Genomic DNA, 18,909 nt, shown 5'->3' with positions numbered 1-18,909 from the left:
ACCAGAGCAGGTGGATGAAGTAGACAAGATTTCTTCAGACAACTAAGAAAAGCTTCCAGATCACAGGCCCTGGTTCTCATGGGAGGCTTTAATCACCCAGACATTTGTTGGCAGACCAATACAGCAGCACACAGACAATCTAGGAAGTTTTTGGAGAAGGTTAGAGATAACTTCCTGGTACAAGTCCTGAAGGAACTGACCAGGGGTCGTGTGCCACTTGACCTACTACTCACAAATAGGGAGGAACTAGTGGGTGAAATAGAGGTTCATGGCAACCTGGCCTGCAGCGATCATAAGATAGTACATTTCAGGGTTCTGACAAAAGGAAGAAACATGAGCAGTAAAATACAGACCCTTGTTTTCAGAAGAGCAGATACTGACTCCCTGAGAGAACTAACAGACAGGATCCCCTGGGAAACTAATACCAAGGGAAAAGGAGCTCAGGAGAACTGTCAGTATTTTAAAAGTAGTATGGAAAGGAGGCGTGCATTCCTCAGTGGGGAAGAACAGGTTCAGAGCTATTCAGAAAAGCCACACACCCACACCCCCCCCCCACCCCAGATTCAATTCACTCAAGAGTACTGAAGGAGTTGGCAGACATCATTGCAGAGCTTTTGGCTATTTTTGAAATTTGCAGAAGATCGGGAGAGGTCTGATGACAGGGAAAGATGCAAATGTAGTGCCCATCTTTAATAAGGGAAAGGACGACAACCCAGGAAACTATAGACTGGTCCACCTTCCCTCAGTTCCTGGAAAAATCATGGAGGGGATCCTTAAGGAATTCATTTTGGAGCACTTGGAAGAGGGAAAAGTGATCAAAAGTAGTCAAAGTGGATTCACCAAAGGCAAGTCATGCCTGTCCAATATGATTAGCTTCTATGATGAGGTAACTGCTTCTGTGGACATTGGGAAGTCAATGGATGTGATATACCTTGACTTTAGCAAAGCTGTTGATACCATCTCCAACAACATTCTTGCCCATAGGTTAAGGAAGCATGGATTGGATACATGGACTGTATGACAGACAGCAAGCTGGCTAGAAAGTCAGAGCCAACAGGGAGTGATCAATGGCTCTATGTCAGATTGGCAACCAGTTTCAAGTGGAGTGCCCCACAGACTGGTTCTAGGACTAGTACTGTTCAATATCTTTACTAATAACCTGGATGAGGAGATGGATTGCACGTTCAGCAAATTTACGGATGACATTAAGCTAGTGGGAGAGGAGATACACTGGAGGATGGGGATAGGGTCCAGAGTGACCTATATAAATTGGAGGACTGGGTCAAAAGAAATTTGATGAGGTTTACCAAGGATGGAAGAATCTCAAGCATTGCTACAAGCTGGAGACCGACTGGTTAGGTAGCACTGCAGCAGAAAAGGACTTGGGGATTACAGTCGATGAGAGGCAGGATATGAGTCAACAGTGTGCCCTTGCTTCTCCTCCGTTTCTCTTTTCCTTCTTTTCTTTTTACATAACTAATAAATGTGTGTTAACAATAAACTACGTGTATGTCTACACACACACACACACACACACAGAGAGAGAGAGAGAGAACCAACTGACTGCCTATAACCTAAATCCTATCTACAGGTCTCAGGGGAAGGGAGAGGAGAGAGGCCGCGCTCCATGTGTAGCCAAGGGTGGTAATGAAGGAGATCAGGAGAAAGTGGAGCTGCATGCACTACCCTAGTGGCGCGAACAGTGTACATGGGGATTGTGCATGCACAGCTCCACTCCATACTGCTAGGAAAAGTCTCTGTGCTGTGTGAGACCAACACTTACCATGGAGCACCCAGGGACAGCACTCAAAGAACTACTATAACATCTACAGAAGGAAAAGAAAAGGGGGTGGGGGGAAACCCTAGCTCAGACATTCAGGTAGCAAAGATTGGGCACAATATGCTCCTCACAACTCTACAAACTTCTGGGTGCTAGGAGCAGTGATGATCTCTGAAATCCTGAATGAGACAAGACATTCAGCAGAACAGGCTGAGATTCTAAGGCCCATGCAGTACAGAGGTCAGACTAAATCATCTAGTTGCCTCTTTGGCCTGAAAAAGGTAAAGCATGGGAATTCTATCCACAGATTCCCAGCTCACATACCTGTGAGATCCCATTTGTGACAGCAGGTCTCAACACAGATTTGTTCTGACGGTTAATACATGGACAGTTGGCTTTAATTCCCCATTTGCCTCGGGCTGCATGTACCATGTCTCCTATGTTGTAAAGAGCTAAAAAGAAAATTTCAAATTTTAGTATTATATTCCCATGAAAACTAGGAAGAGATGCCTCGACTGAACTTCAGGACCTGGTTTTCTCCACATCCACAACAAGAATCCCAAATTTTGAGGCTTCCATGATAAAGACGTGTGTGTTAATCTGACAGCACTACACAACCAGCTCACATAGGACTGTCTTTCAAAATCCACTCAGAAATGTAAGTATTCAGTCTTATAATGGCATTTTCCTTCAGAGGACGAGGACACACACAGCTTCCTCACTGATCAATCATCTTTTGAAAAGCCTTCGGAAAATTAAAACAAGAATTGTGTCCTGCCTCCCTGCAAATCTTAGGAGCAGCATATTGGAAATATTTTATTACCTTGGATTACCAACTCGTTCTCATCTATTTCTCCCCACCTTCCTAAGAGAATGTGTCCCCCCTCCCCACTGCCCATATTACTTCCTCCCTGATCTCTCCCAAATACAGAGACTGCTAGAAAACAAAACTATCACACAGCCTTATCTCCTGCTTCCCAACATAAAGAAGGTATCTAGACACCAGATGAAAGCAGTTCAAGTATTACCTGTACCAGGGATGATCTGTGTTGGCATAAGATTCTCTGGTTCGTGGGACTGCCCCTTTGCACACTTTAGCCACGAGAAAACCTCCTCATCACCAATCTCCTCTGTCTCTGAAATGGATAGAACAGCATTCAGTGAAGGCCCTCAGATTACAGAAAATATGTGAGCACACTGGAGAGTGTCCAGTGGAGGGCAATAAAAACGACTGGGGGGGATGAAGCATATGATTTAGAAGGAGAAGCTGAGGGATTTGGGCTTGTTTAGTCTACAGAAGAGCACAGGGAGCGGGGATTTGATAGCAGCTTTCAATTACCTAACGGGGTCGGAGCGGGGTTCCAAAAAAAGGATGGGGAGAGGCTGTTCACAGTGGTGACAGATAACAGAACAAGTAGTAATGGTCTCAAGTTGCCATGGGGGAGGTCTGGGTTGAATATTAGGAAAATCCATTATACTAGGTGAATGGTGGAGCTCTGGAATGGGTTACCTAGGGAGGTGGTAAATATTCCTTCCCTAGAGGTCTTTAAATCCAGGCTTGACAAAGTCAAGGCTGGGATGATTTAGATGGGATTGGTCCTGCTCTTCACAGTGGTTGGACTCAATGACTTCCTGACGTCTCTTCCAAACCTAGGATTCTGTGCACTTTGCACACTGAGCCAAGTACTATCAGCCCTTGTGCTCCAGCAGGGCCACTGATCATGTTATCAAAACAGCACTGCAGAAGTCGGTACAGCCTCAGGTGCCCAATCTCACCAGTGATTCTTCAGCAAGAGCCTGACTTTCTTTTCTATTATGGCAGAATAGCCTTGTGGGGACCACGTGGGGCTTGTTCATGCCTGTGTCCAGCACCTAATTCTTATGCTGCAGACTCATGTTTTGAACAGGAGGACTGGTATCTGAGTTTGGGGAGATTGGTACCACAATGGAGACTGTTTCCTCAGTGGAGGGCACAGGGATCTGCACTGCGGAAAGGGTCAGTGGGAAGATGACCATTTCTGGTAATATGGTGACGATCTGCATCACAGGGAACTGACCGCAATAGGGTGCCACTGATCTAAGACAACGTGCACAGGAGCTGTATCACGAAGCTGGAGATCTGAAGCACAGATACTGAGCACAGGGGAGCTCATTATTATTGTACAAAGCCTTGGCAGCTTCCTGCACTACACGACGTTAGCAGAGGCCTCTTCTCACTGGACACAGGAACAACCTGGGAAGACAGGAGTCCCACTGCAAGCATAGGTCCCTTTCTGCTCCCAAGAATCAGCAGCAGATCCTCTGAGAGACTACGGAGGTGTATCCACGTGGCTCTGGTGTGGGCGTGCAACCCAAACTGGATCCTTTGCCTGATGTCCCATGGTCTTTCTTGCTCGGTGCTGGGGAACCATCTTTCTTAGATTTCCTCTGGGGCTCTAGCAATGAAGAGCAGAGGTACTCACTGAAACCAAAGTGCTAGAGGGTAGAAGCTGGCTAAGAAGGCTCGGAAGATAGGCGGACAGCTGTCTTCATGAAAAGGTTCCTTTCAGGGTCCTGGCTTGAACATTTTTACAGATGTGACGCTTGTCCTTCACATGCCATTTCAGACAGCTGCTACAGGAGTCACTAACAAGCATAGATCTGTTCAAGTCAGAGCAGGGATTAAAACCAGGAGACTCAGGCATGCCCTGCCCAACGTGAAGTATCCCTTGAGACTCTAACTTGTAACTTAACAGCTACCTAAACATGGACTGCAACAAACTATTTACAAAGCCCTAAGGCTCACAGACAGATGAAACTGCTAGCCCTTCCTAGGCAAGAAAAGGGGACCCTAACTAATCTCCAGGGGTGGCAACGAGCAGAGAAGGTGCAGGGCCAGCAGCACGTAGCATATAAATGCATGAGCGAGGCACTCAAGAGAGCACTAGTCAATCCTACTGATACCTTTAAGGTAAAAATAAAAAGCCATGCAACATGGGTGTACATAGACCTAGAATGGAACTGACATGAGCAAGCACTGGAAGAAGAACTAAGCATTATGACAGCTTTATCTTTCAGGTAAGACACAGAAGTTAGCTTTGTAGTCCTCTACGTATTCTGTTCGGTGCATCCATTGAAACCTTTCTGAAGCAGAACACTTACTATCCTGAAGAACTGTCTATTAGGTAACTCCCCATAAGAATGTGGGTCAAACTTATAGTACAGGTAGTCCAGTATCCTTTCTTTTGGCAGTTGCTCGTGCCAGATGCTTCAGAGGGAACGAACAGAAGAGAATATAACTATAGAGCAATCCAGCCAGTCACCCAGTCCCAGCTTTTGGAAATCAGATGCAACCTGCATCTCTAAGAGTCACTTGAAACTCTGGATGCTGCCACAGCTGACTCCTCTCGTGGTTCCCTGCTCTGCTGTGCTGAAATAATGGAACTAATTTTAATTGGCTTAGTTCCATTATTTCAGCATGGCAGGGCAGGGAGCCACCCATGCTGCATGTGGGGGAACTGAGGAGGACAGCTGGAGGGAAGGGGAGGCCAAGTCTGCTCCTTCTGGAGCCATGCAGCTCCACTGAGAAGGAGGCAGGGGAGAAGCAGCAGAGGAGGCGGCAGGAGTGGACAAGTCTGTCCCTGCTGAATCCACACAGTGCCACTGAGGAGGCAATGGGGGAGCAGCAGCAGCTGGAGAAACTCATCCATCTGAGGCAGGTTAATCCTGGGTTTGGGGCCGAGAGGAGTTAAGCCTACAGACTGGGGGAGGTGTGAAAGTAACAAACTTTCTAATTGGCACAAATCATTGTGTATGTGCTGTTCTTAAAATAGGAATTACAAAAAGTATGATTGGATGTTATTTATTAAGAACTGTCTCAAATTCACTTGCATCGTGGTTCTTGAAATATTGATTTTGTAACTAAATTTGAAAAAGAGGCTCTTCTCACTATTTCGGTTGCACAGCCCTGTCCATGCCCAAGACCTCTCTTATAACTGAAACCAGTTTTCATAACTTTTTAATCACCTGCAAAAAATGCTGTTCTCCCTTCCACAGCCCCTGAAGCTACACGAACTCAACTGAGCATCCTTTTTTTTCTGGCTTCAGAGGCAAGTCAAGAACAGACAGGGACACACTGTATGTACCATTCAGGTAGTCTGAAGAACAGAAAAGATAGGATAGCAGCATGGAAGGACAGGGGAGAACAGAAAAAAAAAACCTCCCATAGGCACCTTCACCACTCTATCAAATCCCTCCAAACTCACACTAGTACTCCTTAACTCACCCTCAAAAACCCAGTCAGTTAAGGAGGGGCCATGGCAAATCCAGAACTCACCACTACGTGGACGGTTTTTCCTCAGCCGATAACAGTCCAGACAGACTCCAAAACCACATTTGCGACAAACCCAATGAATATTGAAGAGGGTTGTCTCACATACATCACACATCTCCCTCACACCCCGAACAGCACGCTTCCAGGCTACTTTCTCTACAAAGAAAAAGAGGAATATTTCAGGAATTAATACTTAGCTAATGGATTGTACAGCTCAGTGCATAACCCCATATAACCAAGCATAGGACAGTCTTCACTAGAGTATGTCTCTATGCAAAAAGCAATTCAGAATTACTGAAGGAGACCCATGGGCAGCAAAGCTTCAAAGAGAGTGCTTTAATTCCATTTCTCCAAAGTGAATTTGGAAATATTTTAAGAACATCACAAATTGAACCTTTTGTGTCTCAACAAGAGTTTCTGAGAGGGGAACATGGGAGAGAATAGTTTGCTGTCAGATACATCTAAAGCGCTGGTTTTGTGACACTTATTTCTACCATTGGAAAAGGGAGGGAAAAAAAAAAAAAGAGCCTTCAAGAGCTTTAAGCCATCCAGGGGTATTTGTGCGATACAGTTTCAGTAGAAGGTACATGTAAATTTAAACTATTCCAAAATTAGAACACTTTATATTAATTAATAACTGTAAATGAAAGTTTTGAAGCTTTCTGCAGATGATAACCAGATGGGTTTAGTAATTTTTTTCTGAGTTCTCAGACTCACACCTGCACAGAGAATTTTCTGCAAGTGGCTACTTTTCTCCCTTCCCCTGTATCAGTGGTTCTTAACCTTTACTGTAGCCTGAACCCCTTTGGTTCTCAAAATATGTTCTCACACCCCTTATCAAAAATCAAATATGTTCTCGCACCCCTTATCAAAAATGGAGATGGGGGGCCTATACAATTTTAAATGACTATTAAACGTATGTAAAATAGTTTTATGTTATTGCTCGCCACAAATAACAGTACAGTAGAAATACAAAAATACACAAGTACCACCCAGAGATGTTGTGGAGTTTTGCTGTGGAAGTAACAGTTAGTGGCTAACTGAATTCAAGGAAAGCCAGTGCACTGCCATATCATCATCATCTGTTTGCATATTATAGTAATCATTAAAAAATGCATAATGTTAATAAACACAGATTTGATGAAACTAAGTAGTTGTATTTACATGCCTGTGCTTAATTCGTGTTTTCAATGATTCAACTTTAAAACACATCTGGCATGTCTCACACTCCCAAGAAAGGGCATCACACACCCCAGGTGAAGAACCACTGCCCTATAACCAACCTTCACGTTTAATCATGTGATTGATTAAATCCCACATATCAAAAGGAAAGCTCAACACAGGAACGGAACTTCCCCTTGCAGGCAGTGCTGTATCTAACATAGCACAGTCCATTAGCCAAACCAGACTTTACTGGATGTGGGAAGTAGTGTGTGTTTCCCCAGAAGATCCTGGTGCTGTTTTAAGATGTGGCTGGAGTCACACAACAGGGCTACCCACCTAGAGATACCAGGATGGGAGAACACAGGTCTTCACACAAGAGAAGGGATATGGGAGGGGAATAGGAAGCATACCAAAAACAACGCAAGCGGTAAAGATTTGGCGGTTAAGAGAGGGGAGGAGAGTCACCAGGCAACAGCCACATTTGTTTCAAGTTTGGAATCTTGTTCTCCCTTCTCCCCCTTGACAGAAAGGTCACAAAGAGGAGGGAGTGTTCTAGGAAATTTACCAACTGACTAGGATATCAGGGGTTAAGCAACAATTTCACTAATGAGGCAGGCGATAGAAGTATTTTCACTCTCTTCATCATCCCCAGTGAGACCAGAGGCCGAAAGAGACAAAGATAGGGAGTGTCAACGTGAACATTTCACCAGCACTCCTGTCTTTTGTTTATATGTCTAGAAGACAGGAGCTTCACCTGCTGCACATGTTGAAAGATAAAGTTGTTTATCAGCATATGCAGCAGCTCCCATTTGCTGCCCCTTCCTTTCAAGTAGGGGAAAGGCAGCCAACTGATGGAGATTACACATACTAAACCAGTGGATGGATGAGTAAAGCACTGTCTCTGGGTCACACACAGGCTGTGTCTACACTTGTATGCCTCTTTTGATAGAGGAATGCAAATGAGGGAAATCGAAAATGCAAATGAGGTGCAGATTTACATATTATAAAATAGCTTCTTTCAAAAGAAGAAAACCAGTGTAGACACTGCACTTTCGAAAGTAAACTCCATCTTCGAAAGAATCCTTCTTCCCTTTATTTAATGGGAAGAAGGATTCTTTCGAAGATGGTGTACTTTCAAAAGTGCAGTGTCTACACTGGTTTTCTTCTTTTGAAAGAAGCTGTTTTTGTAATAAGAATATGCAAATGAGATGTCACATGTAAATTTGCACCTCATTTGTATTTTCAATTTCCCTCATTTGCATGCTTCTTTTGACAGAGGAATGCAAGTGTAGACACAGCCATACAGTAAACAAACAGGGGAATGGGTAGGACAGTAAGCTAATATGAATAAAAAAACCCATGAGTTTACCTGAATGTATGTAAATATAAACTAAAACCTATAGGAAAAAAGTCTGTAAATTTTGGTAAGTGAGCCAAATAACTTGGCGCCAGTTTTGAAAAAGTGAAGTTATTTGCCTCAGTGCAGTAACTATTGTTCTCTGAGATGTCCCCCCGTGCTCCACTGTAGGTGCTGGGCTCATCCTGGGGCCACATATCAGAGACTCTTCAAAGCTATACCTAGCTGGTCTGAGCATGCGCTGCCGCCACGTCTCTGTTCATGCTCTTTTAATCATTTGCGCAGACTGGCTCAAGTCCATTCCTCAAAACTGCTCTGGAATCTGAAAAACAGACAGATAAGGCAGACTCCGAAGCAGGGAGGAAGGTGGGTAGTGGAGTGTTCACAGGGGGGCACATCTCAAAGAATGACAGTTACTTCAACGAGATGAGTAACTTCACTTTCTTCTTCAAGTGATGAACCTGTGGGTGCTCCACTGTAGATGACTGTCCACCACTTCCCCAACAATAGGGGAAGGGAGGAGTCGTCATGTAATTGAAGTGGAGAGGACCACTGTGGCTAGTGAAATGTCCATAGCCCATTGGTTCTGGATAGTGTAGTGCCTCACAAAGGTGTCATGGGATGGCCAAGCAACCGCTCTGCGGGGGAACTCTCTTCAGAAAAGCCAACGAAGCCTCCACTACTCTCATGGAATGAGCCTGTGGGTGCATCGGGAGAGGCATCTGGCTGGAAGAGCAGCACTGGAAGATGCATGCAGTAATGATATCAGTTATCCACTGGGACGACAGAGGTTCACCCCTGGAGTGCTCCACCAATGAAACCAGAAGGCGGTCTGCTTTCCGTAACGTTTTCATCCAGTCTATATAGAAAGCAAGTGCCCAGCGTATGTCTAGAGTATGAAGCGCTGTTTCCTACAGTGATGAATGCAGTTTAGGATAAAAACGGAGGTAAGACTATTGGTTTGTTAATGTGGAAATCCAAACAAATTTTAGGACTGAAGACTGGGTGATGTCTGAAGGTTACTCTGTCCTTAGAGAAGATTGTGTACGGAGGCCCCGCCATAAGTGCTGATATTTCACTGACTGTACGGACGGATGCAATGGCGAGAAGAAAGGCTACCTTCATGGTAAGTAACTTCAGATGGGTAGTAGCCAGGGCTTCATCAACGCCTGAAGTAGTAAGTCAAGGCTCCACGGGGGAGGAGATGGTTTGCGTGGAGGGTACATGTTCATGAATCCTTTGAGAAATCTTTTAGGTGGTTGAGTGGGCAAACACTGGAGAACCGGTCTATGGGCTCTCTGAATGCTGTAATGGCAGCGAGATGCACTCTTAGGGAAGTTAGTGCCAATCCCAAATCTTTTAGGTGCATTTTGTAGTCCAAAATAGCATGAAAGGGAGACATCAGCAGTTTCACACACTGTACTGAGCACCAGGCTGGAAACTTGCACCACTTAGAAAGGTAAGTGGTCCTAGTAGTTTGCTTCCTGCTATACTCTAAGATTTCCCTGACCTGTGTTGAGCAGAGGAGTTCAGATTCACTGAACCAACTAAGAACCAAGCCATAACGCATAGCCTGCATATCCAAGGATGTTGTAGGATTCCCTGGTTCTGCGTTATAAGATCTGGTAGGAGGGGCACAGGATCACAGGGCTGGAAGGGACCTCAGGAGGTCATCTAGTCCAGCCCCCTGCTTCAAGCAGGATCAACCCCCACTAAGTCATCCCAGACAGGACCTTGTCCAGCGGGGACTTAAAAACCTCATGGGATGGAGAATCTACCACCTCTCTAGGCAACGCATTCCAATGCTTCACCAACCGCCTGGTGAAGTAGTTTTTCCTAGTATCTAACCTACAGCTCTCCCTCTTCAACTTCAGACCATTACTCCTTGTTCTGCCATCAGACACCACTGAAAACAGTTTCCCACCCTCCTTTTTAGAGCTCCCCTTCAGGAAGTTGAAGGCTGCTATTAAATCACCTCTAAGTCTTCTCTTCTGTAAACTAAACAAGCCCAAATCCCTCAGCCTATCCTCATAGGTCTTGTGCTCCAGACCTTTAATCATTTTTGTTGCCCTTCGCTGAACCTGCTCCAGCACATCCACATCCTTTTTATATTGGGGGGCCCAAAACTGGACACAATATTCCAGATGTGGCCTCACCAGTGCCGAATAAAGAGGAATAACTACTTCTCTAGATCTGCTCAAAATGCTCCTCCTAATGCACCCTAGTATGCCATTAGCCTTCTTGGCTACAAGGGCACACTGTTTACTCATATCCAGCCTTTCATTCACCATAACCCCTAGGTCCCTTTCCATCATACTGCTGCTCAGCCAGTCAGTCCCCGGCCTATAACAATGCTTGTGATTCTTCCGCCCCAGGTGCAGGACTCTACACTTCTCCTTATTGAACCACATCAGATTTCTTTTGGCCCAGTCCTCCAATTTATCCAGGTCCCTCTGGATTCTCTCTCTACCCTCCAACGAATTTACCTCCCCCCCTAGTTTTGTGTCATCCACAAACTTGCTGAGGGTGCAATCCAGTCCCTCATCCAGGTCATTAATAAAGATGTTGAATAACACCAGCACCAGAACAGAGCCTTGCGGCACTCCACTTGAAAGAGACTGCCATCCAAATATTGAGCCATTGACCGCTACCCGTTGGGCCCGACCATCAAGCCAGCTTTCTATCCATCTTATAGTCCAAGGATCCAATCCATATTTCCTTAACTTATGGACAAGAATATTGTGGGAGACCATATCAAAAGCTTTGCTGAAGTCAAGGTAAGTCACATCCACTGACTTCCCCATGTCCACAGAGCTTGTTACCTTATCATAGAAGCTAATCAGATTGGTCAGGCAGGACTTGCCCCTGGTGAATCCATGTTGGCTACTTTTGATCACTTTCCCCACTTCCAAGTGCTCCAAAATGGATTCCTTGAGGATTCTCTCCATTATTTTCCCAGGGATTGAGGTAAGGCTGACCGGTCTATAGTTCCCTGGATTGTCCTTCTTTCCTTTTTTAAAGATGGGCACTACGTTTGCCTTCTTCCAGTCATCCAGTATCTCCCCTGATCTCCAAGAGCCTCCAAGGATAATGGCCAAAGGTTCAGCAATGACCTCTGCCAATTCCCTCAGTACCCTCGGGTGCATTAAATCCAGACCCATGGACTTCTGCACGTCTAGTTTTTCTAGATAGCTCAGAACTTGTTCCTTCCCCACAAATGGCTGCCCTCCACCTTCCCATACTGCATTGTCTAGGACCGTCATGTGGAATTTGACTTTGTTCGTGAAGACTGAGGCAAAAAAAGCACTGAGTACTTCAGCTTTTCCTGCATCATCTGTCACTAGGTTACCTCCCTCATCCAGTAATGGCCCCACACCTTCTCTGATAACCGGTTTATTGTTCACATGTCTGTAGAAACTCTTCTTGTTACTCTTCACATCCCTTGCCAGCTGCAGTTAAAATTGTGCTTTCGCTTTTCTGATTACTGCCCGGCATTCTCCAGCCGTATGTTTACACTCCTCCTTAGTCAACTGTCCACGTTTCCATTTCTTGTATGCATCCTTTTTAAATTTAAGCTGACTAAGGATTTCCCTGTTAAGCCAAGCTGGTTGCCTACCATGTTGCATTTCTTACTATGCAGCGGGATTGTTTGTTCCTGTGCCTTCAGTACGACTTCTTTAAAATACTGCCAGTTCTCTTCAACTCTTTTCCCCTTCACCTTCGTTTCCCAAGGGATCCTGCTCATCCATTCTCTCAGGTAGTCAAAGTGTGCTCTTCTGAAATCAAGAGTCTGTATGTTACTACTCACCTTTCTTACTTTCGTCCGGATCATGAACTCGACGATCTCATGGTCGGTGCAGCCCAAGTTCCCTCCCACTTCTATTTCTTCTATTAGTTCTTCCCTGTTTGTGAGCAGTAGGTCAAGTTGCGCATTACCCCTGGTCAGTTCCTTCAGCACTTGTACCAAGAAGTTATTCCCAATATTCTCCAAAAACTTCCTGGATTGTCTGTGTGCTGATGTATTGGTCTCCCAACAAATGTCCGGATGACTAAAGTCACCCATGAGAACCAGGGCCTTATGATTTGGAAGCTTCACTTAGCTGCCTGGAGAAAGCCTCATCTATCTCATCTCCCTGATCTGGCGGTCTATAACAGACACCAACTACAACATCACCTCTGTTATTTCCACCTCTAAGCTTAACACAAGGACACTCAACTGGATTTTCTCCTTCCTCATACTGGAAGGATATGGAGGGTAACGTGACATTCCCTGCAGGACGGAAACCAGTGCTGCCGAGCCCATGCCGGGGCCACTAAAATCATGGTGGTCTCGTCCACGCTGGCTTTGAGAAGTACTCTCGGGATCAGTACTGTGGGGAGAAAGGCATAAAAAAGAGGGCCCTTCTGTGTCCTTAAGAATGTGTTGCCTAGTGACCTGTGCCCCACTCCAGCTCCGGAGCAGTAATGGTGACATCTCTTGTTGCGATAGGTGGTGAAGACGTCGAATGTAGGAGAGCCCCAAGGTTGGACCAGGGAGATGACAACTCCGCTGTGAAGTTCCCACTTGTAATCTGGTGCGAAGCATCTGCTCAGCCAATCTGCCCCAGAATTGTTGAGCCCAGGTAAGTAAGATGCCACAAGTGTGATGTCAATCCAAATGCACCAATTCCACTGTCGGATTGATTCCACACAGAGGGAGCATGAACAGGCCCCTCTCTGGAGATCAATATAGTACAGTAGGGTCTCAACATCTGCGAAGCTATGGTTTGCGAATTCAAGTATTTGCGAGCGGCTGCTTCCCCGGGACTCGGGGGGGGGGGGGGGGGGGGGGGCACAGAGCACCAGCAGCCATCACTTCCCCCGGGGCCCCAGGCAGGAGCCCCAGGCTCCTGGTAGGAGCCCCAGCAGCCAGGCTCCAGGTGGGAGTGGCATTCGCAAAATTCAGTGTTCTCACACAGAACCCTCGCAAATGTTGAGACCCAATTGTACATTGCTGCCACGTTGTCTGTTACTATTTTTACTGTAATACCATCTGAGGCATTTGATGCATCTGGTGCATCTGATGAAGCAGGTCTTTGCCTATGAAAGCTTATGCTCCAAAATATCTGTTAGTTAATAAGGTGCTGCAAGACTTCTTGTTGTTCATCTGAGGCAGACATTGCTTTGCTGCACTGTTCACATTTCTTAAAACTTTGTGAGCCAGGCACAGTGAGAAAGTTCAACGAGGGCCAGTTTTTGTCACGGTTATGTAACTGGCAACAATAAATGGCAGACAACTGAAATCCAAACTTTAACTTGGGTCCATAACAAAATCTTAACTGTAGACTTGTACCATTGTTCAACTTTAAGGTTTAAGCACTACAAACAGACAAACTTTGAACAGTAGCCTATCTTTTCTTTTCTTTCTTTTTTTTTAAGGAAACAACTAACGAACAACAACTGAGGAACTTAAGTAAGAAGAACTATATGCAGAAAATGGAGAGCTTTTTGAGTCTCACGGTATCAAAATGAGGAGAGGCAGATAGCTCCATCTGCAGCCTGGGGCAGTTGAGAGGAACTGACTTGAGCCGGCCTGCACACGTGATTAAAAGAGCACAAACAGAGATGCAGCAGCAGCACATGCTCACACCGGCCAGATACAGCTTTGAAGAGTCTCTGATCTGCAGCGCCAGGATGAGCCCAGCACCTACAGTGGAGCATCCACAGGGACATCACTTGAAGAAGAAAAGGCAAGTTATTTAAATCTAGGTGACATTTACATCTCTGCTGAAAAACTATGTATAAAAATTGGACAGAAACTAAAAGCCCACTATTACTAACTCTTAAAGAGATAATACTGAATTACAAAATATTATTTCCCCTTTAATATACTCAATTTCTTGAAATTATTCTTTCAAAAGCTTTCTGTTCATGGTTTCTGCACAAAAGCAAAGCTAATTTATGTAAGTGTGAAGAAAATTTTGAACCATTCAAGTGAAAAAAAGTGCAACTTTAACACAGAGAAATAAGTGTTCAAGTATATTCTGACAGGGTTGAACCAAAGCATCTTAAAATTTGGTGCTGAATCCCTGAATGGAGTTTAAACAGAGAAATGTGCTGTTCTGCTACACTTGATATTTCTTGGTTTTGAGGAAGGTTCAATGAATGCATTCTGAACACATGCCATTGAAAGTTTGCAACTGCAGATGAGCACTTCAGCAGACATACACTGACATATCAGACTGTCAAACCCAGAACCCTTAGCCTCCCAACAAATTGCCAAGTTCAGATGCCCAAGAAAAAGCTGAGGTGGCAAGATAGTGTAGAGCAAAGGAATGAATTCTGGTCATACAGGCAGTCAGCAGTGGTTTCAAGAAGTTCAGCATAATTAGTCACCATGTATTACTTATCAGAAAAGGTTACTAGAACTTAGGAAGAGCATTGTAACTGTGTAGCAAATAAGAAAATCACAATAAATAGCATATGCATCCATGATCAGTGGTCCAAAGTCTAACTCCATCTCAAAATAGAGTTTCCAATGTGACCAGCACATTACATTCATTTCTCTTTCATAATGGTCTTGCGTCAGTTACAGAAGGAAGATGATTTTAGCATTTTCTTATTTAACATTCAATGAACAGTTTGACAACTTTTTTGATCTTTCATGGGACACAAACTGTTCTGACTAAAGAGAATACCCTGTGAACATGGCCCTAGCCTTTAACACACAACTTTCTCTTCAAAAGAAGGAAAGCAGACGTGTTACAAAAGGGCCCTAAGTTTAATCTTCAAGTCCCATTCCACTGCACTGTACACGTACTACATTACATAAAGAAATAAAACCAACAGCTTACGATGTGGTTCCACCATCATCATTGCTTCCTTCTCAGACATAACAAGTTGGCAAAACTGGTCCCCAACATTGGCCAGGATATACTTAGAGGTCTCCAGATCAATACCCTCTGCAGGAGAAGATGATGGAACCCACAGGCTCATGGCATCAGGGTCACTCTGCTGTGGGTTTAAGAATCCCTCCACTCGTAGAATACCTTTCCGAGTAAATATCAGTCTGAAACAAAAGAGGATAAGCGAGTCAACAAGAGCACAATGGTTCCTATCTACCTTCTTCAACCATTCATATTAAAATATGCACCCAGAAAGGAGAAGAAAGGTTTCCTCTACACTGATCTTCTCAAATCAGTAAAATTAATTTCTATGCCCAGAACGGCATAGCAGGTTATGCTAATGCAACAGCAGTAGACAGCAAATACATCCACAAACAAATGGTGATGGGGACCTCAATGTGAGAAACATCCAGGTTTTGAAAAAACAGTACTGAAAAGTGTTGAGGAACAAAGGTGAAACAAGTCATCCGGAACAACAAGAAGTCTTGTTGCACCTTATAGACTAACAGATATTTTGGAGCATAAACTTTCATTGGCAAAGACCCGCTTCATCAGATGCATGAGTGGGGGGGGGGGTTTCCCAGAGGTGTATTTAAAGAGTGGGGTCCCAGTAAGAGGGAGCGCCAGAGCTGACAAGGTCTGTTCAGCAAGGTAGAAATGGCCCAGTATCAACAGTACTTATCAAAAGAGGAAAAAAAAAGTCAGATTAGACAGGGGGATGTGAGCCTTTGTCAGAGTCTAATGGGGAGATATTAACACCCAGAGCAGAGAAGCTGTCTTTGTAAACTGAGAGCCACTCCCAGTCTCTGTTTAATCCATGGTTAATGGGGTCAAATTTGCAAATAAATTGCAGCTCACAGATTTCTCTCTCCATTTGATTTTTGAAATTTTTTTGTTTCAGGACTGCCACCCTTAAATCTGCCACTGAGTGTCCAGGGAGACTGAAGTGCTCTCCCACAGGCCTCTGTACATCACCGTTCCTGATGTCTGATTTATGCCCATTTATTCTTTTACGGAGAGACTGTTCAGTTTGGCCAATGTAAATTGCAGTGGGGAATTGCTGGCACATGATGGCATATAAATCATCTGGAGTTATCTAGTCTGGTAAGTGACACTGTCTGAAGTCCTCTTCCGGGCACACCCTTCTCCATTCTCCCTCTTTCCAAGACAACTGCAGTCCTCTGTCCACAAACTGTGGGGCACCAGCTGTGTCGCTTGAGGGTGCCCTGCAGGACTGCACGAATTCCCAGAATGGTCAACAGGAGTTGACAGCAGCGATTACCACACTATAATAATGACTCACAAGCAGCACCTCAGGAGGTGGACTCTGAGTTCATGGATACACTGAATATAACACTGTTCTTCCGAAACAGTTTTTGTCTCAAGCCTATTGTGTCAGGGTGTAGTAGGATGCAATGGTAACCATCAATGATGAAGTCGCCACCCTGCAGATGACTTGGATTGGGACTTGTGTGATGAATGTCACTGAAGAGGAGTGAGTAGTTAGGATAGCCAGATGTGTGATGTTTGCCTGAACATCTGAATACCTGAAAGCCTGAATACAGGAGGTTACCCAGGACAAGATTCTCTGGACTGATACAGGAAGTCCTTTCTTCTTTTCTGCTGCTGCTGCTGCTGCTACTACAAAGAGCTTTGTAGATTTGTGAAAGGGTTTAATCCCCTCAACATAGAAGGTGAGCGAAAGCCTAATGTCTAACGCAGTGGTTCCCAAACTTTTCGGCATCATGCTCCCGCTTTTGATTTTTGAGAAACCCTCATGCCCCCCCACCTTTTTTTTTTTTTTTTTAAACTGTGGGCCAGCCACCCCAGCCTCCCGTCAGCTGCCTGCCTGAGCCCCTCCCCTCCCCTAAATCCAGGCACCACTAGCCCCTCATCTAAAAGAAAGGTTACTCACCGTAGTAACGGTGGTTCTTCGAGATGTGTCCCCATGGGTGCTCCACATTAGGTGTCGGGCTCGCCTGGCGCCGCAGATCGGATCTTCCAAGCTGTTTCTGCCGGACCGCGCATGCGCTGGTGCGCACCGCTCCCTTGCGCGCTCCTGGCCATCTGCGCGATCCGGTCCCCACCAGTTCCTTGACCAACCGCCTCGGATGCTCCTGCAAAACACTAATCAGAGATCCGAAGCGGGGAGGATGGGCGGGTAGTGGAGCACCCACGGGGACACATCTCGAAGAACAACCGTTACTACGGTGAGTAACCTTTCTTTCTTCTACGAGTGTCCCCGTGGGTACCCCACGTTAGGTGACTACCCAGCAGTAACCCAAGATAGGAGGTGGGTAATCGGATTATGTGCAGCTTGTCCCCAGGACGACCGCTGTTGAGAGACGGGTATCCTCTTGGAATACCCTGTGAAGGGTGTAATCTTTGGCGAAGGTGTCATAGGATGACCAGGTCGCCGCTCTGCAAATGTCTTTTAGCGCAACGCCCTTGAAAAAGGCTGTTGAAGCCGCCACCGCCCTAGTGGAATAAGCCCTGGGCGTGGCCAGTAAAGGAGTCTTTTTGAGTTCGTAGCACATTTTTATGCAGGATACGATGTGCTTCGAGATTCTCTGCGAAGAGAGACCACCTCCTTTCGATTTGGGAGCGAGAGAGACTAGGAGTCTATCCGTTTTCCGGAAGGCCTTGGTCCTGTCTATATAGAAGGCTAGCGCCCTCCTCATGTCCAGGAGATGTAGGTGCGCCTCTTTGTTAGAGTTATGAGGCTTTGGATAAAACGAGGGTAAAACGATAGGTTCGTTAGTAAGAACTCAGAAGAAACTTTAGGAACTAAGGCTGGATGCAGCCGTATGGTTACCGCCTCCTTAGAAAAAACAGTGCAGGGTGGCGTTGCCATAACTGCCGCAAGCTCGCTCACCCTGCGAGCTGACGTGATTGCGAGAAGAAAGGTCGTCTTTATCGTAAGGAAGCAGAGGGAAACCGTGGCCAAAGGCTCGAACGGTGGTCCCGTTAGCGCATTAAGCACCAGGTCCAAGTTCCACGAAGGTGGAAGCGGTTTCTGAGGGGGGTATACGTTTACCAACCCTTTGAGGAACCTGGTAACCATGGGATGGGCGAACACCGTGTGCCCTTCCTCTTCGTGTCTGAACGCCGAAATGGCGGCAAGGTGGACCTTTAACGAGGATAGTGAGAGTCCTCCTCTCTTGAGGTCCAGTAAATACTCTAATATCACAGGCATAGGCACCGAAAGGGGGGCTAGCTGTTTGGTAGAACACCATGCCGTGAAGCGAGTCCATTTCTGCTTGTAGGTCTTCCTGGTGGAAGTCCTCCTGCTACTTTCTAGGACTTGCTACACTTCCTCCGTACATGTGCTCTCTAGGGAGCTGAGCTGTGGATTAACCCCGCTTGTAGTCGCAGGCCTTGGGGGTGCGGATGCACTATGGACTCCTGGGCT

General features: G+C 45.6%; 1 protein-coding gene across 1 annotated transcript in view; it reads right to left on the bottom strand.

Annotated features, from left to right (window-relative positions):
• Nucleotides 1–18,909, bottom strand: part of KDM3B (lysine demethylase 3B) — a 173,944-nt gene that overhangs the window by 77,851 nt on the left and 77,184 nt on the right. The window contains exons 10-13 of the mRNA XM_075009330.1: nucleotides 15,447–15,661; nucleotides 6,096–6,248; nucleotides 2,809–2,916; nucleotides 2,105–2,232 (exon numbers count right to left, since the gene is read on the bottom strand). Of these exons, the coding sequence (XP_074865431.1) occupies nucleotides 2,105–2,232; nucleotides 2,809–2,916; nucleotides 6,096–6,248; nucleotides 15,447–15,661 (604 nt within the window). The remainder of the gene's footprint in view (nucleotides 1–2,104; nucleotides 2,233–2,808; nucleotides 2,917–6,095; nucleotides 6,249–15,446; nucleotides 15,662–18,909) is intronic.

The sequence above is a fragment of the Carettochelys insculpta genome, chromosome 15 (genome assembly GCF_033958435.1).
Source record: "Carettochelys insculpta isolate YL-2023 chromosome 15, ASM3395843v1, whole genome shotgun sequence".
In the NCBI taxonomy this organism is placed as follows: Eukaryota; Metazoa; Chordata; order Testudines; family Carettochelyidae; genus Carettochelys; species Carettochelys insculpta.
The sequence above is the reverse complement of the archived record's forward strand: the minus strand, read 5'-3'. Positions and strand labels throughout refer to the sequence as shown.